Here is a 26,464-nt window from a genome sequence, read left to right as displayed (position 1 = left end):
TCAATGTTCACAGGGTGAAAAATAGGGGGGTTGGTCCCGAGAAGAAGAAGAAGAAGAAGAAGAAGAAGAAGAAGAAGAAGAAGAAGAAGAAGAAGAAGAAGAAGAAGAAGAAGAAGAAGAAGAAGAAGAAGAAGAAGAAGAAGAAGAAGAAGAAGAAGAAGAAGAAGAAGAAGAAGAAGAAGAAGAAGAAGAAGAAGAAGAAGAAGAAGAAGAAGAAGAAGAAGAAGAAGAAGAAGAAGAAGAAGAAGAAGAAGAAGAAGAAGAAGAAGAAGAAGAAGAAGAAGAAGAAGAAGAAGAATATTCCGATGCGAAAACAATGTTTCCCATTTTCCAAATATCATAAACTATACATTTTCAGAAAGCGCTCGCGCTTTCCTACCTCATGGTGTGGGTCCCTGGTCACTGACGGGTACTTTCGTTAATTTTGAGTGGGCTCCACCCACTTTGTGTTTTTGGCCCTCTATACAGTAATAATGTTAATTTTTTGCATTACATGCTTATATGCACGGAACATGCAAGATATGGGGAACGTATTCGTGAGCTACTTAGCGCAAATGAGTGCTTTATAAGGGGATGACGATGACTTTTTTGATGGGGATGCTAAAATTGAGTTGTGTGACAAATTTTATATAATTTCGCAAAACTAAACATTTAACCTCCATATAAAATCTGTAGGGGGCGCTGTGGCGCCAAATTAATTTATTTCACTTTAAGTAGGTTTAGGGCAAAGATTTTAACAACTGATTCAAATTTAATGCAATTCTGACTTTATCTGCGCAAACGGCAGAAATGTTAAATTTGGGAGATTATGCGGGGAGACATTGGGATGTGCTCGTTTAGTGCGCACTTTTGCACGGGCTTCGCCCGTTTACAACGGTAATATTCCATTTTCCTACTACTAATTAGTATGCACGGGGCGTGCGTGAGTGAAAGAGTGCGTTAGTGAGTGTTTGGAAGTGGGCGAGCGCATCGCGCTCGATTTCGTGCGCACTGCCTGCGCACTTTCGCAGGCGTGCTTCGCACGGCCTTACGAGATTAATAGGCCTCTCGCCAGCTTGTGGCACTCGGGCCTAACTAGGAAAATGCTCCAATCAGCCAAAACACGGCTCAAATTGAATTAATTTATCAACTTGGATAGTGTTATTGCATTTAGAGTTTATAAAGCATTACTATATTTTTTCCATCTTGTCCACCATCTGATAAAAGGGAACTCTCAAGCTGCTCGATATGCTGTACGTACAGATAAAGAAGAAGAAACAACATTCAAACTGATTAACATCATTTTTGTCCATGGAACTTTTGTTTAGCTCAAATTATCTAAAAATCTAAACTGAAAGTAGTTTGTAGCGCAGAGCTTAGCTTGTTTGCTTATGGCAGTTGGAGTAGGACACGTTAATGCTTCTCACAACAGTTATTTTCCTCAACACAGACTTATTTTAGGTGTGAATAATAACCAGTTCAAATGTTTATGATCATAAAGTATGTTGTTTATCTGGTTTTCTACTTTTAGCTCCATCCATTCATCTTCTTCCGCTTTATCCGGGGCCGGGTCGCTGGGGCAGCAGTCTAAGCAGGGACTCCCAGACTTCCTCCTCCCTAGACACTTCCTCCAACTCATCCGGGGGGGATCCCGAAGCGTTCCCAGGCCAGCCGAGAGACATAGTCCCTCCAGTGTGTCCTGGGTCTTCCACGGGGCCTCCTCCGGTGGGACATGCCCTGAACACCTCTCCAGGGAGGCGCCCAGGAGGCATCCGGAACAGATGCCCGAGCCACCTCAGCTGGCTCCTCTCAACGTGGAGGAGCAGCGGCTCTACTCCGAGCTCCTCCTGTGTGATTGAGCTCGCTTTTATGTATTGTAACTGCTTGTATCTGCGATCTTGTCCTTTCATTACCCAAAGCTCATGACCATACGTGAGGGTGGGGACTTAGACCGACCGGTAAATAGAGAGCTTTGCCTCTCGGCTCAGCTCCCTCTTCACCACAACGGTCCGATGCAGCGACTGCATCACTGCAGCCGCTGCACCGATCCGCCTGTCGATCTCACGCTCCATCCTTCCCTCACTCGTGAACAAGACCCCGAGATACTTGAACTCCTCCACTTGGGGCAAGGACACCCCACCCACCTGGAGAGGGCAAGCCACCTTTTTCCGGTTGAGAACCATGGCCTCGGATTTGGAGGTGCTGATTCTCATCCCAGCCGCTTCACACTCGGCTGCAAACCGTCCCAGTGCATGTTGCAGGTCTGGGTTTGATGGAGCCATAAGGACAACATCGTCTGCAAACAGCAGAGATGAAATCCTGTGGTCCCCAAACCGGACACCCTCCGCCCCCTGACCTAGAAATTCTGTCCATAAAAACAATGAACAGAAAAACGAAATATTAAGCAGAGTTGTAGACTTTTGATATGTTATCAGACTGTGGCAACTTTACCACATTTGTGTTCTCAGAGCTTGTGTTTTGAGCTCTTATAGGAGAACAGTTCATTATTTTGACTCAGTGGTTTTTGCCACTCTGCTAAAATTGCGACAGTGGTGATGTGATGCTCTATTCTGTGTCCATGTGCAGAAAAACCAAAACAAAAGGCTGAGACTGTAAGATTATGGGTCTTTATTAACCTCAAGGAGTCATGAATAAACAAAGACAAGAGCAAAACCAAACTAAACAGAACGGGGTATGACTCCTCCTCCTCTACAGCATCACTCCAGTCTATAGTCACTGCCCATTGCAAAGCTGTTATCCTGCCCTAAAACAGGTTTGGACAAGCCATGAATTCTAGAGAAAATGAAAGTGTCTGTGATGAAGTGCATTAACTGAGATTGCTATTACACGATTACTATCACACACTGCATTTGGAGTCATTAGGAAAAAACTTGCCTGGATGATAAAAGACTATATTAAAACAATCATTTAAAAAAAGACAAATAAAGGCTAGTATATCCAATCAAATGGCTAGCTTTTTATTGTAAAAAGATAATGTATTAATTGTATGTATTGTTGTGAAAAAGAACATTTGCCAATTGCTGTTTTAAACAACATGCACTTTACTGGAAAGAATTAACAATAGGCTATTGATTAATTTGAGAGGAATACAGGGTGTTCTAAGCTATTATGTGTACATGAAGTCACAGTTATATTAGAGATGGTTGACAATGTCTATTGCTCTTCAGACTGGTCACATTTAAAGTTTGACTGCTCAGACTTTACCACTTTTGTTGAAGATGGCCCAACACAACCCAGTCTCCAGATCTATGTGTTTCTACGTAACCTGATTTCATATTAAAAGTCTGTTGTTGTGTATTATTCAGGCAAGTGAATATGATTTTCTAATTTGAACTGTATTGGGTGGGATAATGCCTATTGTACTTTTCTCTAGCTAAAGACTGCAGGAATCAATCAAAAAAACACTTTGGGCACATAATATGAGGTACCAATAGTACTGTAACTTTAAATGCTTAAAATACTTACAAAATGACTATGTTTTCATATATTATGTATTATTATTTGTCAAATAAATATAGCATGGTTTAGGTAACAATCATGGAATTTCCTTGTGTTCCCTTGATGTCACGTTTTGCAATCTGGAAGTACAATTATAAAACCTAAAAAAAGCCAACTTGGGCATTTATCTTCGTATTTGTGTTTGTTGCAAAGCTATAAATACATTAGATTATTTTAGTTATACATTATCTTAAGTTTTAGTAAAATAGTAGTACAACCTGTCATAGGAACTTTAAAGTAGCTTAGCGCAAATATTTTCTGCCATAATGCGTAAACACCAACAGAGAAGTAAGCATAGTTTGTGTTGTTTCTTCTATATCAGGAACAAAAAATAGTGTAACCAAGAACACAATAAGAAAATTCTTAATCAATTGGAGAATTAAGCAGTTTCGATCAAGTTCTCAACAATTGACTACAGTGCCATAAATGCTTAAACTTGTGCATTGTTTCATATTACATAGCAACAATATTTCTGGGAGACTGGGTTGTTGAACACTGTTACTTGGTCTAAATTGCCATTCCATTACCTTTAAAATTGTACATTTGGTTTTAGTCCTCCTTGTACTCCTCCTGTATTATTGTACCTGTTCCTACCCTGTACAAAGACAAAAATGTTTGGAGCACTTCAAAACAACTACATTTTTGGAAAACAAACCAGTAAGATCACTTTTTCACATTGTGGCGGTAGATAGTATGTACCATATCGTCCTGTAAAATGTACAAAATGTCACCATGTAGTTGGCTAGTGACCTGTAGTCTTATTCACAAGCACTTTTTAAGCATGTTTATTTATTTACAACATACAGTGTACTCTGAATCACACTTATAAATAAATATTGCAATCTTAACAATCTTACAGTCCACCTCTTATTGTCGGTTCTTCAGGACTCTTCACCTGAGCTTATTGAAGGTGAGGTAACCCAACCCTTTCCTCCACGTTCCCGCGGCTCCATATGTGCTATCATTCTGTCCAGGCATTCTCTGTTTCCTCACCCTCGCAGTTGTTTTATTTAAATAAATAGATTTCTAAAAGCAACAGATTATATTCTTTAAATCGTCTTAAAATTCCTAAAAATAAAGTGATCCTACTTTAAAATGAGGAAATAATAAAAGAAAAAATACTAATTATAAAAAGGACAACTAAACAGGGACAATATTTATAAAAAGTTCATCAAAGTTGTTGTTTGTATGTTTTATGAAGCCATATCTAGGAGTTATGTATTGAACAGTTGTATCCTCTTCTGTTCAGATCTCCATGTGACTTGAGTTCAGAAGGATCTGCAAAACCAGGCAGAAAAGTGCCACTGCAGTGCATACATGTCTTTTTGATCGTCCAATCGAAACAAGGAGAGGGCTGAAGGGATGACAGAGGGACACAGCTGTCATTGGCTCATGGTTTGTCTGAAAGCAGGAAGTAAGCCTTTATATGGCCAATGTCCTTTTTTCCTGTTTTCAATTGTGCAATTCTAAATGCCTTGGTCGTGGGATGAAGGGAGAAACCGGCCACATGACTTTCCATTGTAATGCCATTCTGTTCTGCACGATGGGGTGTTCACTGTAATAGCAGATGCAATTATTTTCACTTTGTTCAACTTTGGTTACATGTCAAACAAAAATGCTATCAGGAGAAAACAACACAGATGGCAAAGTAAATGTGCACTTGTTTTTACAAAACTGTATTACTTAAAGGGCATCATTGTATCAAGACTACATTTGTCATAATGAAATTGCAGCTATGCCAGCCAAAACTCCAAACAAGTCAACACAAATCAAACTTATTACATTGTATTGTGGCTTTACAGTCGCCTAGTATAAACCCTGACTATACTGTGTTTTTCTTGGTAAAACTGATTTTTATCACAAAGCAAAACTTGCACTTGTTAATTCGGATGAACACCTTTGATTAGGTAACCATTCGTGTGTTTCTCTGCCCTCTAACCCTGCACACTGCTGCCGCTCCACCCATGTCAAAGGCATTACAGGTGAATTGTATTCATTGTCCTTCATCTCCCGTCCTCTCCACAGACCCAGCAGTTTGTTTGGACAGTCACAGATTGTCTTGTAGCCGCTCCATGTAGGTTCTGATTTCAGACTGACTCAGGTCCATGTCCTGGCACACCCACTTGATGTCGTCCTCGCTCCCGTTGGACATCAGGCCTGTTGTGTTGGCGTACACCCCACTGCTGCCCGAGTTGTCGTTGGGCAGAACTGTGGCAAAAGAAGTGAACTTGACACGTTTGCGTTTTGCAGCTGCAACAGCAGCTGCTGCGGCTCGAGGGGAGTTATTGAGGTGCTCAGCTGCAGTGTCTTTTCCACTTGTGGTGATGGCTGAAAGGCACTGGCGAGGCTCTGGGCCTGACCGAGGTAAAGTCTGACGGTGAGGGATGCCCCGGTGCACACTGGAGACACCAGGGAGGGTCCCCATCCCATGCCCCACACCCATCATCAAGGTGTTCTCCGTCCCGTTCAGCAGGTACTTGCTCTCCTCATAGGTGCCCTCTGTCCGGTCGATGATTGTGGTGCACTCGTCTGGCAGCCCGGCCTGGCACTGGTCCGAGTGGTCGCCCAAAATGTCTGCCTCATTGCCAAGCCAAACCCAGTCGTGGGCGTGGTTCATGTTGTCTCCTGCTTCCAGCACTGGGACCTGTTTGTGACGGTACCTAAAAAACAACCACCAATCAGACCCCTCAAATATAATGACAGACTTTTGAATCTTACTTTGAATTGTAATAACTCTTTACCTGAAAGCAAAACTGACACAGTTGATGAGGAAGACCAGTATTGCCAGACAGAAGACCCCCAGCAGAGCGTACATGCCTATCTCCAGGTCGGACAATCCTCTAGTGGGGTGACTCAGCTCACTGCCCCCTGCCCTGGGCACCTCCACCTGGGCGGGGTTACCGGACTCCCCCAGACTGACTGACCCTGCACGATTGCCTCCTGCTTTACCTCCTGAAGAACGCTGCGTCACAGTGCTCTTGGTTGTTGTGCTGAACTGGTGAGGGCAAAGCAAAACAGATTCATTAGAAAACGATTAATTCATTAGCACAAGTGCAAGCCCGGATCCTTCCAGGTCATTTCAGAGGATGTGAAAAGAGGTACACAAGGAACAGAGAAATACATGTACTATATACACTCATTCAATAGTCACATTCGGCTATTAGTAATAGACTGGTCAGTTATTAAAAAAATGATTAAAATAATGACACCCATTGAGTTGAAAACAATTGGATAGAATAGTTCATAATAATGATAGTTAATTGTGTAATCAGGTGTTACCTTCCTCATGGCTCCCTCCTCTCTGTCTTCAGCCACACTGTTGGCCTTCCACTCTCCCTCTCGGCTCCTCTGGTCACTGGTCGTATTGTCCACTGTGCTGTCCTCCGTTCCTCCTCTTCCCACGGCCCCTCTGTTCTCAGACTTTGCTCCAAACTTCACCAACACATTACCGATTCCAGACGCCAGCACACTCTTCCTCTTTGATTTCTGACACGTCTCGGAGATAATCATCTCGACACGGACCAGCGCCCCCTGTCCATCACCCTCGGCCACCACCACAGGCCAATGTTGCTCCTAAGACACATTGACAGTTATGATAAGAAAGATTGTAGCTCATGAAATAAAAAATACTACAACTCAAACACAATGGTAAAAAAGAAAGAAATCAAGTTCAAAGAATACTTTTAGAGCTATAGCTTCTAACTGTAATAGTGCTGTAATAGCTTCAAGTATGGGCCCTTTAAAAGCATGTAAACAAATACTACATCCTAATGGAGGCAACTAGAGGCTAAAGTGAAATGGAACATAATGTGATTGCAATGGCGAAATTGGGATTAGCCACAGAATTGCATAAAATGTGTTATCTAACCAACACTTATTACACACAAATGCAAAATGCTTAATTTCAGGTTTTACTGGAAAATAGGTTTTTCATTTCATCTTAAAATGTATTACATCCTTCACTACAAATTATACTTTCTGTGGGCAACACAATTTTGAGGCCAGAAAACAGTACTTATAGAACAGTAAGTATTCTTATTGCACCGCTAACACATGAGGACAAAATACACTACAGTTTAAAACAATTCCATAAAATAACAATGCTATGATTATGTGTCCATTGTTTTGTATTCTCATACCATGTTGTTGATGGAGATAACGCTCTCGTCCAGAGACACAGCCGTGAGGAGGAAGTCTTTGGGATCGTAGATATCGAGTGGAGTAACTGAACCGTCACTGTACTGGATCCAGGCGCTGATCACGGCCTCCTGCAGGGGACAGACATGACAAACAGTCAGACCGTGTCCTTGTTTATACATCAGCTGTGAGGGACGGATCAGGAAAGACAATCATTTCAAACCACTATGTTATATATAGATAACTGCATGTGATATATCTATTGACTCAGCCCAACGTTTCAACATTTATCTTTCACATTTGCTTACATAACCAAATACTTTCTTTCCCATGTGCGTATGAATATTCTGACAAACCAAGATTCTTTGTCTCGATACATTTTCCCCATACTGATAATATTTCGACATTTTGAAAACACTGCAGACATCTGAGTTAAACCGTTTGAATACTTTCTTTCAACAGAACACGCTGTTAGAAGAGGAATGCAGTTTCCTGTGTGACAATAATCACAGAATAAAATCATTAAAATAAAGAAGTAATTACCCTAATCTTTATTATGGTAAAAATGCCAGCAGAAGCCTGAAAGTTACACTGTTAATTTGAAAGTAATTATGGCGGATCATAACGATATGATAAAACACAATTATTGCTCAACTCCTGTGATTACAAGCTCCAGGGAAAACTAAGCAATTGCAAAAGGGTTAAGATGATGCCTATAAAACTTTATGCGCCAAACCTGTGTGAGGGCAGTACATGTGTGCGTAATGGTATTAGATGAAAATGGTAAACCGATGCCCTGGGATATGTGTTAGCAGATCTCTGTATGTAATTGTGATGTAATCTTGCCGTGTGTGCGCTCGTACCTGTTTGGGAGCGTGCAGCAGCTCCGTGGCGCTGGTGGTGAGCTGTATGGCCCGGCTGTTTCCAGGACTGACGCTCATGCTCAGAGATAGAGAGGACACCAGCTGGACTCCCATGTCAGAGATGGTCACCTGGATTACAAAACACAACTTTCACACAGATATTCACAGCAGAAAGTGATCTCTGGGTCAAATACAAATACTTTATTTTTGTAAGTGTACAAGGTGTTCTACTGGAGGATCATTTTACTATAACTTCTGTGCCTGAATTCCAATTTTGATGTGTGTATTACAAGTAATAAATTGATTTGAACCACCATGTCATGTTCTACCCCAATATATTTAATATAGTTTAGACGAGGTCTCAGATGTTGTGCAAAATGGAAAGTTACAGACAAAAAATTGAGGTGGAGTGAAGTTGATTACAGTAAATTAAAACACATTTTCTGCTGGAACACAGTTGCTAAACAATACAATTATGAGCTATGGTGCACAGAGAGACATTTAGAGTTATTTTAAAATGATAATGAACTGCATTGTGTTTACAAAAACGTTGTTTTTCCAACATGCCGGAAACACAGACACAGACACACACGCACACACACACACACACACAGACACACACACACACACACACACAGACACACACACACACATACACACACACACACAGACACACACACACATACACACACACACACACACACACACACACACACACACACACTCACAGACACACACACACACACACACTCACAGACACACACACACACACAGACACAGACACACACACACACACACTCACAGACACACACACACACACTCACACACAGACACTCACAGACACACTCACACACAGACACACACAGACACACACACACACACACACACTCACAGACACACACACACACACACACTCACACACAGACACACACAGACACACACACACACACACACACTCACAGACACACACACACACACTGTGTGTTTTACCTTGTCGTCTAATACTGTGATGGTCTTCTCTGCCAAGATGGTGTCGGACAGAGGGGACAGCACCTGCACACGTACAGTACATTAAGAATAAATCAATTCAAAACACTGACAATGTTAATACTTAAATGTACACCATCTTTTAGTTCTGTTTCGAAAAGCTAAACAAAACTTAAACAACAAGCATAAATAAAAAATGTTTCAAAAAGGCTCAAGACAGAGTCTGTATTACATTTACTATTGTGCTCGTAGAAGCAAGCATTTCAATATGTGGTTCTTTTGTAGATGTTTCCTCGATTCAAAAAAAGCCCAATCAAATTATAAATAAAAGTTCTCGAACTTGCTTTGGCCAAATAATTTAGAATAAACAAAGCAACAGGCGTCAGACAGTCGAAGTGACAGAACGAGTAAGTGAGGGATGTCGAACCCACAGAATAAACGGAGGAGGTGTCAGAGGGACGACACGCTGACAAATGGACCAGGACAGATCGCGCGAGGAGCCGATTGGGAAGAGAGAAACAGACGCTGATACAGATTAGAGCCTGGCGCTGTATTGCACTACACTGCGCCTGCTGACAGGAGGACAGGCGCGTTTGATTGGTATACACAAAAAAGCTCTCAAGCAACATAGTCAATCCCAACCTCGACCAAGTAACAAAATGGGATGATTGACAGAAGTGGGATTGCTCCTCAGGACGGACGCAGTAGAGGAGGCAGCGACACAGAGACGGGAAGGCGGGGGGGTGAAAAATTGAAATGTCAAACTACAAAATGACGCCTGTCGACTCATCTTGGGAGAATTGCCGGGTAAAATCCTCCCCTCTGGATCTGATATCAAGCACAGCTGGATGGGGGTGGTCCTGTGTATGGTGGTCCCAAGTCAAACAGACACAAACAAAAACCTCAGCTGCTCCACGTAATCTCTGCCTGTAAAGTCCAGTTTAAGTCCAGTCAAAAATCTATGACAATACTAGTAAAGTTTGAGAATTTATTTGTATTATCTCTAAGTAATATATTTGATTGTAGCATATTTTTAAAGAACAAATGTTATTGTCTTCTATTGCTTGAGTCAACACTTAATCAAGACATTTTCTTTTCATATTTTTCAAACAATATTATCACAAAATATATAAGTAAAATAATAAAAATAAAATTGGACTATGAAGTGTCCAAAGTGTATGACATAAAATATTTAACCACCTAAAATATAAAATTAACAACATTTCAACACTTTTCTTGCCACTTTTATGCGTATATCCATTTAATTCAGGCAGTCATGAATCGGGAAGGCACCATTCATTTAGGCAATGTGAAGTGCTAGTTTACATTCTGTCCACCACAAATCACCTCGATCATGAATATTCAAACAGACCGTAAGCACGCGCTTTAACTTTATATGAACAACATCCATAAAGCTGGCATTTTCATAGTGCGCACCCCATATCAGCCATGTAAAGCACACAAGTCCACATCCCCGCTCTGCCAGTCCCCCACGTAGCTTTAATTACAAAAGGCCAGCTCATTAGAATGCAGGCCGTGTGTATGCGCTTGTGTAAGTGTGTCGAGTCTGTAATTGCTGAACATAGCAGCAAGATGTCGGGGGCCAAATCCGACAGTTAATTGTGGCTAACAAGTTATGTAACAGGAAGAAAAAAATCACTGAGAGAGGGAGAAAATTAGCGAATACTGTTTGCGTCATACACTCAGACACTTATGGCTATAACAAGAGTTGCCAAATTACACCCTCTCCCCAGAATGATTCACAGTCTTTTCTTTATTTGAATGCACGTTCTTGTCTTCTTCTCGCAGGCAGTTGATGTTAAGTAGAGGCTGAGTTTATAATGGGGACATAGGTACAGAGAGGAAGGACTTTGCTGTACCTGGATAGTGGTCATTCCCAAGTCTCGTCCCACCAGGATTCGTCCGTCAATCAGTTTGGCAATGCGAGGCTCATCCACCTGGAAGGTACAGACCACATTATATTGGCTGTAAGACTCTTAGAAAATTGTAGTTTTACGCTCATGAACATACTTTTAAGAATATAATGGTAAATGCAAATAATCTCAGGGCGTGCTACTGTTTCAGACACTGTTGATGCTGCTCCAAGTGCCGACTGCACCTTAGATGCCCCATTGCCCTGACCTGTAGATCCAGATGCTCCTCACCTGCTGGAGGAACTCTCCCCGTACTAGATGAGCCACCCTCTCTCCATTTAAGTAGTTCTGGAAGCACGTCTGTCCTGGACCATCTGGAGCCTGTCCGTCTGTGGGAGTAGCATGTTTTTCTACTTTTTCCCACAGGGTTTTGTGTAGTTTTTCTTTGCCTTGAAGGAGAATTCCTGTGAACATTGTTTTATCAGCTTTTGGTTGTTTCACTGTTTGATTCTCTGACCTTCTGTTGGTTGAATCAACAGATCTGGAACCTCACCGAGGCAACAGCTGTTGTGATTTTGGGCAAAACAGAAATATTATTGAATCGAAGTTCAATCAAATTATTCCTTTTGAAAACCAATTACTTGTACTTTGTGCTGACCTGTCCAAACTTTTTGAAGGGGTTTTGATATTATACAGTATTTTATTTATATACAACATTATTTAGTGTGTGTACAGATATTGTACAGTATAATAATAAATGTACTGTTGAAGGGAAATTGGCACCCAATTATCTTTGTTTAGAGTAAATGTTGTGTTTTCCCTTAAAGAGTATATTGTAAAAGCAGCAGTTTGTGACAAAATGAGACTGCTGCTGGCTGTCTTGGGTGATTGGTGACTGCCGTCTAAAAACAGTAGTTCTAAAGCTGTGCACGAGCCCCAAAATAAACATCTGTTTCTTAAAGATGCGCTAAAGGGTTTGTAAGAGGTTGAATTAGACACATTTAAATACTACTTCCGGTTTAGTGATGTGAAAATGAGCTATTCCAGCTTTGAGTTACCTTTAACTGATCCTGGACAAGCTGTGTGATGTCCGCTTGCCAGTCAGATCCAAGCATGTACACCATCTCTCCACCAGGATCCGATGATTCTGCCACAAAATGGGTCAGCACCCTCACCAAGGCGTACTGGTACTGTCAAGAGCAGAACAGATACTCAAAATCATCATTCAGACTTAACTACCAACGTAAACAGACTATGTCACTTTTTTAGAGGAAGGTCCGGGACTTGTTTATGTCCAAGGAGATGATATTGCTGTCCTGGAATGTTCCACAGTATGTTATCAAAGGAGACATATAAGGAGACTTTAATGAGCTTTTGACTTTGGTTCATCATTGTCTTACTCAAAGTTGTATTTTGACTAATTCTTGTATGTTTGAGTAATCCTGTACAGTTCTGCAACAATGGCTCGAGTCCTCAGAAAACTCCAGTTTTCACTTAACCTTTAACCCCGCCCACATATCCTTTTGATTCTGACTGATAACGATAGGGTTTCAACATGTCACCTAGCCACTATTCAAAAATTAAAACATATAAATGACATTCTGCACCTTGTTGTGGGGAAATGTCACTGAAAAGTCTTATCAGTTCAGCAGTTTTGAACAGGAAGTCTGTTTCTAAGTTGTATTATATGTCGTTTTACAATGCACAAACACCAAAATTATGATCTGCTAACATTTAAGTTCAATACTAAATACATGAATCCCAAATTATAATGTATCTCCTTTTTGGGTTTTTATTGCTGAAAACACATTGAAAGACATGCATTCTGACAATGAGCAGGTTCACCTCTCCACAGAGTTTACCTGACGGCCTGATGGTGTTGCATGTTTTTTTCCATGGAGATAAATATGTTTAATGCTGTGGAACAATCCAGGCAAAGCAATATATACATGGTAAAAAAACAGTGGCCCTTTAAACAGCGGAACAAACTGGCTCTGGCGATGGTGAGTAATCTAGTACTAAACCTGGAGGGTGCAGCCTTTGCCCTTCTTCTCGTCATCCTCATCGTCTTCACTGTCTCGAGTGGGTCTGTGAGAGAAAGAGGAACAGATGATTAGGTAAAGGCTGCAAATCTAGTGTCTGGTTTTAGCTGCAGGTTACACCTCCTCTGAGAGAGACAACATTCTTTATTCTGAGTCTAATCCACTCTGTTCAAGAACACACACCTCAGTTACTTCTCACACACCTCACCAAAGCCCCAACGGACATCACTGCCTTTCATTTGGCGCTGTTTTTTTATTACTAGAATCAGAATCAGAATCAGAAAATGCTTATTGCCGTTGTCAATGGACAAATTCACAAACATAGGAACTTGCTTTGGTGTTTTGGTGCAACATAAAACAATGAACAATGATAAAAACAAGATATATAGAATCAAAAAGGGCACGTTTTTTGAAGAAAAACAATTTAAATGTATTAAAAGATAACAAATAAAAATAGGCTTACTATGTACACAATATTTTCTGGCAAATTCAGATTTAGATTAGATAGAATGTGTTGTTTTTTTCCCAGCTTGAAATTGCCTTTGTTCCTCTTCACAGACTGTATTGTGCAGAGGTGAAAAGAGCCGGCCTCACGGTAGTTTAAACAGGCAGTGCAATCTTTTTCGCTCTCCAATTATTTTTTCTGTTTGTGTTTTTATCATCTAAAAGCACTTTTAGCAATAATGTGACAAAATCAAACAGAATGCAATGTGTTTATTCTCTGAAGACTCTATTTATTGCTGTTGCATATTAAAATACCTTTTCATTTCTGTTTACAAAAGAGGCAGAACATAATGTCACATATGAAACGATCCCAAGCACAAAATGTTAAAGATTGCACATGACTATTATAAGATATGCAGGTGAATACATTTATATTGATTTATCATATAATGGTGTTTTTGTAACATAACACATATTTTTGTTGTGACCCTTTAAAATATATGTTATCAGAATGTTAATAATTCCAGAATGTAGGCAACAGGAAGAAAATGAAGATAAGACGATAAGATATTTAAAATTATTAACAGATCTAATGCTAACGATTGGAAGTCTTTATAACAAACGATTTTGATATTCCAGTGAAGAAATGTCAGTTATATTGCTTCTGTATGAAAAAAAAAGAGGGTGGACAAAATAGGAATTTCTAGGTTCAAAAATCTATTTTAGCTTCATAAACGTGACGTATGTAAACTATCTATAGATGAAATAAAAACAATTATGGTGGAGTCAACATTTCTGTAAATATATGTGAATGGAAACCTAAAAATCAGGATTTTGCCTTTATTCATCTCCTATTAGATAAACAAATACAGTGAAAAATGTGTTAAAATCAGATATATAGTAGTTTTTATTTGATAAAAGAGATGTCAAGTTAGTTTGTGATATTCTGAGACTTATTTTTTTCTTAAATTGAAATAGCATTTTATTTCACCATATATTTCCCTCCATTCCGGAATGATTTTGTTTACAGACTTTTAAAAGGTCTATATAGAGCTCAAACAATTTTCACGCTAATGTTGAACCAATGGAGATTTTAAGACGCTAATTACTTCACTTAGCATTCATTAAAAAGCAGTTACCAGTAGTGGCTCAGGTACAGCAATTCCACGGCTGTTTCGTTTACTTTTTAACATTTTTGGCAAATGTATCTCTATGCACATTTAGCACACCAGCAACAAACATGGCGGATTTCCATAGTGACGGGCGTGTTTTGACGTTCCATCCAAAGCTATTTACGCAATACTTCATACTAGTTTACAAGGTAACATTATTACACACAAAAAAGGCAAAAAGAAGTCTACAAAAAGCACATGAAGCTATGACACGTGAAATAGAAGTCAGAACATGAGGATCTCTGCAGGTTTTGTGGCGGGATCAGGTCTTTTTTTGGAGTCAGAGACACTGGGCCTTTGTTGTGCTCTCCCTCTGTGTCGTATCTACACAGCCCCAAACATACACGCATTACCCCCACCTCCACCTCCACCCTTCCTCTAAACACACACGCATTACCCCCACCTCCACCTCCACCCTTCCTCTAAACACACACGCATTACCCCCACCTCCACCTCCACCCTTCCTCTAAACACACACGCATTACCCCCACCTCCACCTCCACCCTTCCTCTAAACACACACGCATTACCCCCACCTCCACCCTTCCTCTAAACACACACGCATTACCCCCACCTCCACCTCCACCCTTCCTCTAAACACACACGCATTACCCCCACCTCCACCTCCACCCTTCCTCTAAACACACACGCATTACCCCCACCTCCACCTCCACCCTTCCTCTAAACACACACGCATTACCCCCACCTCCACCCTTCCTCTAAACACACACGCATTACCCCCACCTCCACCTCCACCCTTCCTCTAAACACACACGCATTACCCCCACCTCCACCTCCACCCTTCCTCTAAACACACACGCATTACCCCCACCTCCACCTCCACCCTTCCTCTAAACACACACGCATTACCCCCACCTCCACCCTTCCTCTAAACACACACGCATTACCCCCACCTCCACCTCCACCCTTCCTCTAAACACACACGCATTACCCCCACCTCCACCTCCACCCTTCCTCTAAACACACACGCATTACCCCCACCTCCACCCTTCCTCTAAACACACACGCATTACCCCCACCTCCACCTCCACCCTTCCTCTAAACACACACGCATTACCCCCACCTCCACCTCCACCCTTCCTCTAAACACACACGCATTACCCCCACCTCCACCCTTCCTCTAAACACACACGCATTACCCCCACCTCCACCTCCACCCTTCCTCTAAACACACACGCATTACCCCCACCTCCACCCTTCCTCTAAACACACACGCATTACCCCCACCTCCACCTCCACCCTTCCTCTAAACACACACGCATTACCCCCACCTCCACCCTTCCTCTAAACACACACGCATTACCCCCACCTCCACCCTTCCTCTAAACACACACGCATTACCCCCACCTCCACCCTTCCTCTAAACACACACGCATTACCCCCACCTCCACCTCCACCCTTCCTCTAAACATACACGCATTACCCCCACCTCCACCCTTCCTCTAAACACACACGCATTACCCCCACCTCCACCCTTCCTCTAAACACACACGCATTACCCCCACCTCCACCCTTCCTCTAAACACACACGCATTACCCCCACCTCCACCCTTCCTCTAAACACACAGGCATTACCCCCACCTCCACCTCCACCCTTCCTCTAAACATACACGCATTACCCCCACCTCCACCTCCACCCTTCCTCTAAACACACACGCATTACCCCCACCTCCACCCTTCCTCTAAACACACACGCATTACACCCACCTCCACCCTTCCTCTAAACACACACGCATTACCCCCACCTCCACCCTTCCTCTAAACACACACGCATTACCCCCACCTCCACCTCCACCCTTCCTCTAAACACACACGCATTACCCCCACCCCCACCTCCACCCTTCCTCTAAACACACACGCATTACCCCCACCTCCACCTCCACCCTTCCTCTAAACACACACGCATTACCCCCACCTCCACCTCCACCCTTCCTCTAAACACACACGCATTACCCCCACCCCCACCTCCACCCTTCCTCTAAACACACACGCATTACCCCCACCTCCACCTCCACCCTTCCTCTAAACACACACGCATTACCCCCACCTCCACCTCCACCCTTCCTCTAAACACACACGCATTACCCCCACCCCCACCTCCACCCTTCCTCTAAACACACACGCATTACTCCCACCTCCACCTCCACCCTTCCTCTAAACACACACGCATTACCCCCACCTCCACCTCCACCCTTCCTCTAAACACACACGCATTACCCCCACCTCCACCTCCACCCTTCCTCTAAACACACACGCATTACCCCCACCTACACACACGCATTACCCCCACCTCCACCTCCACCCTTCCTCTAAACACACACGCATTACCCCCACTCCCACCTCCACCCTTCCTCTAAACACACACGCATTACCCCCACCTCCACCTCCACCCTTCCTCTAAACACACACGCATTACCCCCACCTCCACCTCCACCCTTCCTCTAAACAAACACGCATTACCCCCACCTCCACCTCCACCCTTCCTCTAAACACACACGCATTACCCCCACCCACACCTCCACCCTTCCTCTAAACACACACGAATTACCCCCACCTCCACCTCCACCCTTCCTCTAAACACACACGCATTACCCCCACCTCCACCCTTCCTCTAAACACACACGCATTACCCCCACCCCCACCTCCACCCTTCCTCTAAACACACACACATTACCCCCACCTCCACCTCCACCCTTCCTCCAAACACACACGCATTACCCCCACCCCCACCTCCACCCTTCCTCCAAACATACACGCATTACCCCCACCTCCACCCTTCCTCTAAACACACACGCATTACCCCCACCTCCACCTCCACCCTTCCTCTAAACACACACGCATTACCCCCACCTCCACCTCCACCCTTCCTCTAAACACACACGCATTACCCCCACCTCCACCTCCACCCTTCCTCTAAACACACACGCATTACCCCCAACTCCACCCTTCCTCTAAACACACACGCATTACCCCCACCTCCACCTCCACCCTTCCTCTAAACACACACGCATTACCCCCACCTCCACCTCCACCCTTCCTCTAAACACACACGCATTACCCCCACCTCCACCTCCACCCTTCCTCTAAACACACACGCATTACCCCCACCTCCACCTCCACCCTTCCTCTAAACACACACGCATTACCCCCACCTCCACCCTTCCTCTAGACACACACGCATTACCCCCACCTCCACCTCCACCCTTCCTCTAAACACACACGCATTACCCCCACCTCCACCTCCACCCTTCCTCTAAACACACACGCATTACCCCCACCTCCACCCTTCCTCTAAACACACACGCATTACCCCCACCTCCACCTCCACCCTTCCTCTAAACACACACGCATTACCCCCACCTCCACCCTTCCTCTAAACACACACGCATTACCCCCACCTCCACCCTTCCTCTAAACACACACGCATTACCCCCACCTCCACCTCCACCCTTCCTCTAAACACACACGCATTACCCCCACCTCCACCCTTCCTCTAAACACACACGCATTACCCCCACCTCCACCTCCACCCTTCCTCTAAACACACACGCATTACCCCCACCTCCACCCTTCCTCTAAACACACACGCATTACCCCCACCTCCACCCTTCCTCTAAACACACACGCATTACCCCCACCTCCACCCTTCCTCTAAACACACACGCATTACCCCCACCTCCACCTCCACCCTTCCTCTAAACATACACGCATTACCCCCACCTCCACCCTTCCTCTAAACACACACGCATTACCCCCACCTCCACCCTTCCTCTAAACACACACGCATTACCCCCACCTCCACCCTTCCTCTAAACACACACGCATTACCCCCACCTCCACCCTTCCTCTAAACACACAGGCATTACCCCCACCTCCACCTCCACCCTTCCTCTAAACATACACGCATTACCCCCACCTCCACCTCCACCCTTCCTCTAAACACACACGCATTACCCCCACCTCCACCCTTCCTCTAAACACACACGCATTACCCCCACCTCCACCCTTCCTCTAAACACACACGCATTACCCCCACCTCCACCCTTCCTCTAAACACACACGCATTACCCCCACCTCCACCTCCACCCTTCCTCTAAACACACACGCATTACCCCCACCCCCACCTCCACCCTTCCTCTAAACACACACGCATTACCCCCACCTCCACCTCCACCCTTCCTCTAAACACACACGCATTACCCCCACCTCCACCTCCACCCTTCCTCTAAACACACACGCATTACCCCCACCCCCACCTCCACCCTTCCTCTAAACACACACGCATTACCCCCACCTCCACCTCCACCCTTCCTCTAAACACACACGCATTACCCCCACCTCCACCTCCACCCTTCCTCTAAACACACACGCATTACCCCCACCCCCACCTCCACCCTTCCTCTAAACACACACGCATTACCCCCACCTCCACCTCCACCCTTCCTCTAAACACACACGCATTACCCCCACCTCCACCTCCACCCTTCCTCTAAACACACACGCATTACCCCCACCTCCACCTCCACCCTTCCTCTAAACACACACGCATTACCCCCACCTACACACACGCATTACCCCCACCTCCACCTCCACCCTTCCTCTAAACACACACGCATTACCCCCACTCCCACCTCCACCCTTCCTCTAAACACACACGCATTACCCCCACCTCCACCTCCACCCTTCCTCTAAACACACACGCATTACCCCCACCTCCACCTCCACCCTTCCTCTAAACAAACACGCATTACCCCCACCTCCACCTCCACCCTTCCTCTAAACACACACGCATTACCCCCACCCACACCTCCACCCTTCCTCTAAACACACACGAATTACCCCCACCTCCACCTCCACCCTTCCTCTAAACACACACGCATTACCCCCACCTCCACCCTTCCTCTAAACACACACGCATTACCCCCACCCCCACCTCCACCCTTCCTCTAAACACACACACATTACCCCCACCTCCACCTCCACCCTTCCTCCAAACACACACGCATTACCCCCACCCCCACCTCCACCCTTCCTCCAAACATACACGCATTACCCCCAACTCCACCTCCACCCTTCCTCCAAACATACACGCATTACCCCCACCTCCACCTCCACCCTTCCTCCAAACATACACGCATTACCCCCACCCCCACCTCCACCCTTCCTCCAAACATACACACATTACCCCCACCCCCACCTCCACCCTTCCTCTAAACACACACGCATTACCCCCACCTCCACCTCCACCCTTCCTCTAAACACACACGAATTACCCCCACCCCCACCTCCACCCTTCCTCTAAACACACACGCATTACCCCACCCCACATCCACCCTTCCTCTAAACACACACGCATTACCCCCACCTCCACCCTTCCTCTAAACACACACGCATTACCCCCACCCCCACCTCCACCCTTCCTCTAAACACACACGCATTACCCCCACCTCCACCCTTCCTCTAAACACACACGCATTACCCCCACCTCCACCTCCACCCTTCCTCTAAACACACACGCATTACCCCCACCCCCACCTCCACCCTTCCTCTAAACACACACGCATTACCCCCACCTCCACCCTTCCTCTAAACACACACGCATTACCCCCACCTCCACCTCCACCCTTCCTCTAAACACACACGCATTACGCCCACCCCCACCTCCACCCTTCCTCTAAACACACACGCATTACCCCCACCCCCACCTCCACCCTTCCTCTAAACACACACGCATTACCCCCACCCCCACCTCCACCCTTCCTCTAAACACACACGCATTACCCCCACCCCCACCTCCACCCTTCCTCCAAACAGACAGGCATTACCCCCACCCCCACCTCCACCTCCACCCTTCCTCCAAACATACACGCATTACCCCCACCCCCACCTCCACCTCCACCCTTCCTCTAACCACACACGCATTACCCCAACCCCCACCTCCACCCTTCCTCTAAACACACACGCATTACCCCCACCTCCACCCTTCCTCTAACCACACAGGCATTACCCCCACCCCCACCTCCACCCTTCCTCTAAACACACACGCATTACCCCCACCCCCACCTCCACCCTTCCTCTAAACACACACGCATTACCCCCACCTCCACCCTTCCTCTAAACACACACGCATTACCCCCACCCCCACCTCCACCTCCACCCTTCCTCCAAACATACACGCATTACCCCCACCCCCACCTCCACCTCCACCCTTCCTCCAAACATACACACATTACCCCCACCCCCACCTCCACCCTTCCTCCAAACATACACGCATTACCCCCACCCCCACCTCCACCCTTCCTCCAAACATACACGCATTACCCCCACCCCCACCTCCACCTCCACCCTTCCTCCAAACATACACACATTACCCCCACCTCCACCTCCACCCTTCCTCCAAACATACACGCATTACCCCCACCTCCACCTCCACCCTTCCTCCAAACATACACGCATTACCCCCACCTCCACCTCCACCCTTCCTCCAAACATACACGCATTACCCCCACCTCCACCCTTCCTCCAAACATACACGCATTACCCCCACCCCCACCTCCACCCTTCCTCCAAACATACACTCATTACCCCCACCTCCACCTCCACCCTTCCTCCAAACATACACGCATTACCCCCACTTGCACCTCCACCTCCACCCTTCCTCTAAACACACACGCATTACCCCCACCTCCACCCTTCCTCTAAACACACACGCATTACCCCCACCCCCACCTCCACCCTTCCTCTAAACACACACGCATTACCCCCACCTCCACCTCCACCCTTCCTCTAAACACACACGCATTACCCCCACCTCCACCTCCACCCTTCCTCTAAACACACACGCATTACCCCCACCCCCACCTCCACCCTTCCTCTAAACACACACGCATTACCCCCACCTCCACCTCCACCCTTCCTCTAAACACACAGGCATTACCCCCACCTCCACCCTTCCTCTAAACACACACGCATTACCCCCACCCCCACCTCCACCCTTCCTCTAAACACACACGCATTACCCCCACCTCCACCTCCACCCTTCCTCTAAACACACACGCATTACCCCCACCCCCACCTCCACCTCCACCCTTCCTCCAAACATACACGCATTACCCCCACCTCCACCTCCACCCTTCCTCCAAACATACACGCATTACCCCCACCCCCACCTCCACCCTTCCTCCAAACATACACGCATTACCCCCACCTCCACCCTTCCTCCAAACATACACGCATTACCCCCACCCCCACCTCCACCTCCACCCTTCCTCCAAACATACACGCATTACCCCCACCTCCACCTCCACCCTTCCTCCAAACATACACGCATTACCCCCACCTCCACCTCCACCCTTCCTCCAAACATACACGCATTACCCCCACCTCCACCTCCATCCTTCCTCCAAACATACACGCATTACCCCCACCCCCACCTCCACCCTTCCTCCAAACATACACGCATTACCCCCACCCCCACCTCCACCCTTCCTCCAAACATACACTCATTACCCCCACCTCCACCTCCACCCTTCCTCCAAACATACACGCATTACCCGCACTTGCACCTCCACCCTTCCTCCAAACATACACGCATTACCCCCACCCCCACCTCCACCTCCACCCTTCCTCCAAACATACACGCATTACCCCCACCTCCACCTCCACCCTTCCTCCAAACATACACGCATTACCCCCACCCCCACCTCCACCCTTCCTCCAAACACACACGCATTACCCCCACCCCCACCTCCACCCTTCCTCCAAACATACACGCATTACCCCCACCCCCACCTCCACCTCCACCCTTCCTCCAAACATACACGCATTACCCCCACCTCCACCTCCACCCTTCCTCCAAACATACACGCATTACCCCCACCCCCACCTCCACCCTTCCTCCAAACACACACGCATTACCCCCACCCCCACCTCCACCCTTCCTCCAAACATACACGCATTACCCCCACCCCCACCTCCACCCTTCCTCCAAACATACAGGCATTACCCCCACCCCCACCTCCACCTCCACCCTTCCTCCAAACACACACGCATTACCCCCACCCCCACCCCCACCCCCATCCTTCCCTCCCGCTTCACAGAGGCCCCCCGCCTGCCCTCACCCCACGAAGCCCATATTACAGGAGTTCTATGTCCCAGTCCCACCCAGAGTATGTACGTGTGCGTGTGCGTGTGCGTGTGCGAGTGCGCGTGCGAGTGCGCGTGCGCGTGTGTGTGTGTGTGTGCGTGCGCGTGTGTGTGCGTGTGCGTGTGTGTGTTTGTGTGTGTGTAAGGGAGATGTAAAAGGTGTGCTATCTGAGCAGAAATAGGTGAAATTGAAAAACAGGCCCAGTCGAAAGGGAAAGGCTGTGAGATAAGACGTAACAAAATGGAGATGCACACCCACAATGCATATAGAATATCTCTTATTTTAGGTTTTAACTTAACTGTTTGTAGGCAACATTTGAGGTATTTGAAACCATTGAATATGCAGGAACAATTTGGTTCCTGCATATTGTTGTTAATTAAACATACATATATATATATATATAATAATAATAATAATAATAATAATAATAATAATAATAATAATAATAATAATAATAATAATAATAATAATAATAATAAAATGTATCTGTAGGGGAATGGAGATGGACATTCCACGGCCAGATAACAGAAAATCTCTCTTTGAACATTGGGGGTTTTTCGTTCTCCCTCTGTCCCTCACCGCAGGGGAGCCGCTGTGACTTGTGTGATAAATGATCTTTTCCCCCACAGTCTTACAGGAAGACGCCCCGATGAAAACTATGTTTTATGTGATTATGCCATGAATGTTTGTGCGAATCAACTACCTACACCGCATGTTTCACCTTGTGTTACGTATGTTTCCACTGTTTAAGGTTTTATATTCCCAATGCTTTAACTCGATATTTTTCATCACAGGCGAAAGAAGATGTAAAATGTGTCTACCTCAAGAAATAATGTGCACAAACTGCCAAAAGTGTTTAACGTGTAAATGTTAAAACAGGGTTCAATGTTTTTGCCATTATTATTTACGTTACTCCAGTTTTATTTTCTCGGTCAGGAAAATGTTAAACAGGAAGTTTTTGCAGTAGCGCCCGCCCCTTTCGCTCCCAGCATGCCCTGCGGGCCAGGTATCAAAAGGACGCTCCAAGCTAGAAACGTTCTCTTTTGTTCTCCTCTTTGTTCTCTTCTTGTTCTTCTATCTTGAAGCCGTCTCCACGGGCGAGCTTTCACTTTTCCTTTGTCTCAACAAAATCCGTCCGTCACGTGGTCGACAAGGCCATGCCAGTCTAGGACTCTGAAACCACCTGAAACCACCTGGAACTACCTGAAACCACCTGGAACTACCTGAAACCACCTGGAACTACGCTTAAGCGCTAAACCGGACAGAGACTTTCTTTGCTACTTCGTTTCTTTTCTTTTTGAAGTAATCTACGCCGTTTACGTGGATCAGCACTACGTCCTCATCTGAGTAAAGGCCGCGTGAGGAGCTAACACACCGCTAAAGCGTTCTACCGCCAAGGAACTCCCCGACATCGCCTCCGCTGCCGCCGCCGCTTCAAGGAGGTCGCTCCACGCGACCCCTCGCTCCCCGGCGCAGCACACCGCTCCCCGGCGCCAAGGACCTTACAGCACGTCGCAGCCTCCTCCGCTCCACGCGACGCATCGCTCCCCGACCGCCGCCAGCTCCACGGCCGCCGCCCGCTTCACGAACCTTCGCCGCCACACCGCTCCACGCGACGCCTCGCTCCGGACCTCGTCCGCGGACCAGGACCAGTCGGACCGAGTCTCTACAGAATTGCGTGCGGTCCGTTTTGTGGCGTGATTTGGGTAGAGCTCAGCGGTTCCTCCTCCCCTTAGCTTCTCACTTTCCCTCTTTTTGATATAGATTAGCATAGACACGTTTGGTTATCAAAGGCAAAACCCTGGTTTAACATCATCTGCATGAAATCTGCTGCTAAATCTGATATAACATCACCTGTGATTTACCTGCGCGCATTTCTGCTCCGGTGTTTTGATTACCCTTTTGATAAATAAACTACACGAAAGAGTTATTGACTATTGTTTGTTTGATTAGACTATGTGTAAGTCCCTGAATCGTGAAACACCCTTCAGACCTTTTTAACGAGCGCGATTAAGGACCGTATCTTAGCTCTTTGGGTTTAACCCTGGTGCCCCGTCTTGTCTCGTTTCTGCTAAGAAATCTTCCTTAATCATAAACTGAATACATGTAGTTTTGAGACCCTACATATCTATAGTTTGTGAAGAAAAATATTGTAAATTCTGGAATGGAGGCAAAAGTGAAAAGGAACATAATTTAATTCCAATGGCGAAACTAAGATTAACCACAGAATATCATAAAATGTGAAAAATCAAGGTGGTTTTGTGGAAAATTATAGAAATTCTGATCCATATGAATAAAATACATATGAATGATATCAGAGTTTGGTTTAAAGACATTTATTGAGGTATATTACGTATATTATTATTTTTTTAAATAGATTATGAAAGACACTTAGCATGTTTGATGAAGGCAAAATCCATACGTCTGTTTTTCATGTTTTTCATGTTCTCTACAAATATGGATACTTTACCACAGATTCTTCTTTTGTAAATTTTACCATCTTGTATTATACAAAAGCAAACTAACAGACATTGCCATAACATTCAAAATTGTGGCTTATTGTTTGTTATAAAGACCATGTAGTTTTCTTCATTTTTTCTCCAGTCGCCTCTTAGATTTGTTACATTTGTTGGAGAAGCAGTTGTCACCGTTTGTGAAAGTAATAGACACTTTTAGACAATTTTATTCTAAACACAGAAAATGAACTTGTCACAGCATCATCAACATGTGCATATGTCTAAAATTATGTACAGTATTAACACAAATGGTTTGTCCTGCTGCAGAGGGCGTGGTGGGTTCAGACTGATGCTGAAGCCATAATAGTTGTCAGGAGTATAGCTCCAGAGGCCTTGACCTTAGAGGAAATTATGGAGTGCCTCTCATGATATGTGCTCTCAAGTGGCCCATTCAATGAGCACTTTAGAACACAAACGCATAACACAGCAGCTCGGTGATATAGCAATAAATAATAATAAAATAATGCTTTCAGTATTGAATTCCTGAACATGTATAATAATAATAATGCCACACACACAAAAAAGAAACAACTCCAATTTCTTCTTCCAAAGCACCAAACCATAACAATGTATTGACTGAATCTTGATCTAAGTTAAAATGTTGATGTTAAGTAGAATTCCTTAATACATTTTTAACGTTTTAGCCAAAAATAGACTAAAACAAAATCATGTTTTTCTTTTCATTCTGCATGGTTTTTTCCATCTTTTTTATTTCATTTTTCATTTTCAAGTTCCGGCTTTAAGCAAGCAAAACAAATCAATAAA

At 45.3% G+C, this 26,464-nt stretch overlaps 1 protein-coding gene across 1 annotated transcript in view; it reads right to left on the bottom strand.

Moving 5' to 3' along the window:
• Positions 1–4,270: 4,270 nt before the first annotated feature.
• LOC140346673 (transmembrane protein 132D) overlaps positions 4,271–26,464 on the bottom strand; it is a 244,938-nt gene continuing 222,744 nt past the window's right edge. The window contains exons 8-16 of the mRNA XM_072432849.1: positions 13,384–13,447; positions 12,418–12,549; positions 11,366–11,443; positions 9,489–9,551; positions 8,499–8,627; positions 7,638–7,766; positions 6,778–7,071; positions 6,240–6,493; positions 4,271–6,158 (exon numbers count right to left, since the gene is read on the bottom strand). Of these exons, the coding sequence (XP_072288950.1) occupies positions 5,546–6,158; positions 6,240–6,493; positions 6,778–7,071; positions 7,638–7,766; positions 8,499–8,627; positions 9,489–9,551; positions 11,366–11,443; positions 12,418–12,549; positions 13,384–13,447 (1,756 nt within the window). The 3' untranslated portion in view covers positions 4,271–5,545. The remainder of the gene's footprint in view (positions 6,159–6,239; positions 6,494–6,777; positions 7,072–7,637; positions 7,767–8,498; positions 8,628–9,488; positions 9,552–11,365; positions 11,444–12,417; positions 12,550–13,383; positions 13,448–26,464) is intronic.

Source organism: Eucyclogobius newberryi, unplaced genomic scaffold (genome assembly GCF_026437365.1).
Source record: "Eucyclogobius newberryi isolate DKJ021-1_F unplaced genomic scaffold, fEucNew1.0.hap1 SCAF_6, whole genome shotgun sequence".
Lineage (NCBI taxonomy): Eukaryota > Metazoa > Chordata > Actinopteri > Gobiiformes > Gobiidae > Eucyclogobius > Eucyclogobius newberryi.
Note: the sequence above shows the minus strand (reverse complement) of the source record. Positions and strands in the feature narration are given on the sequence as shown.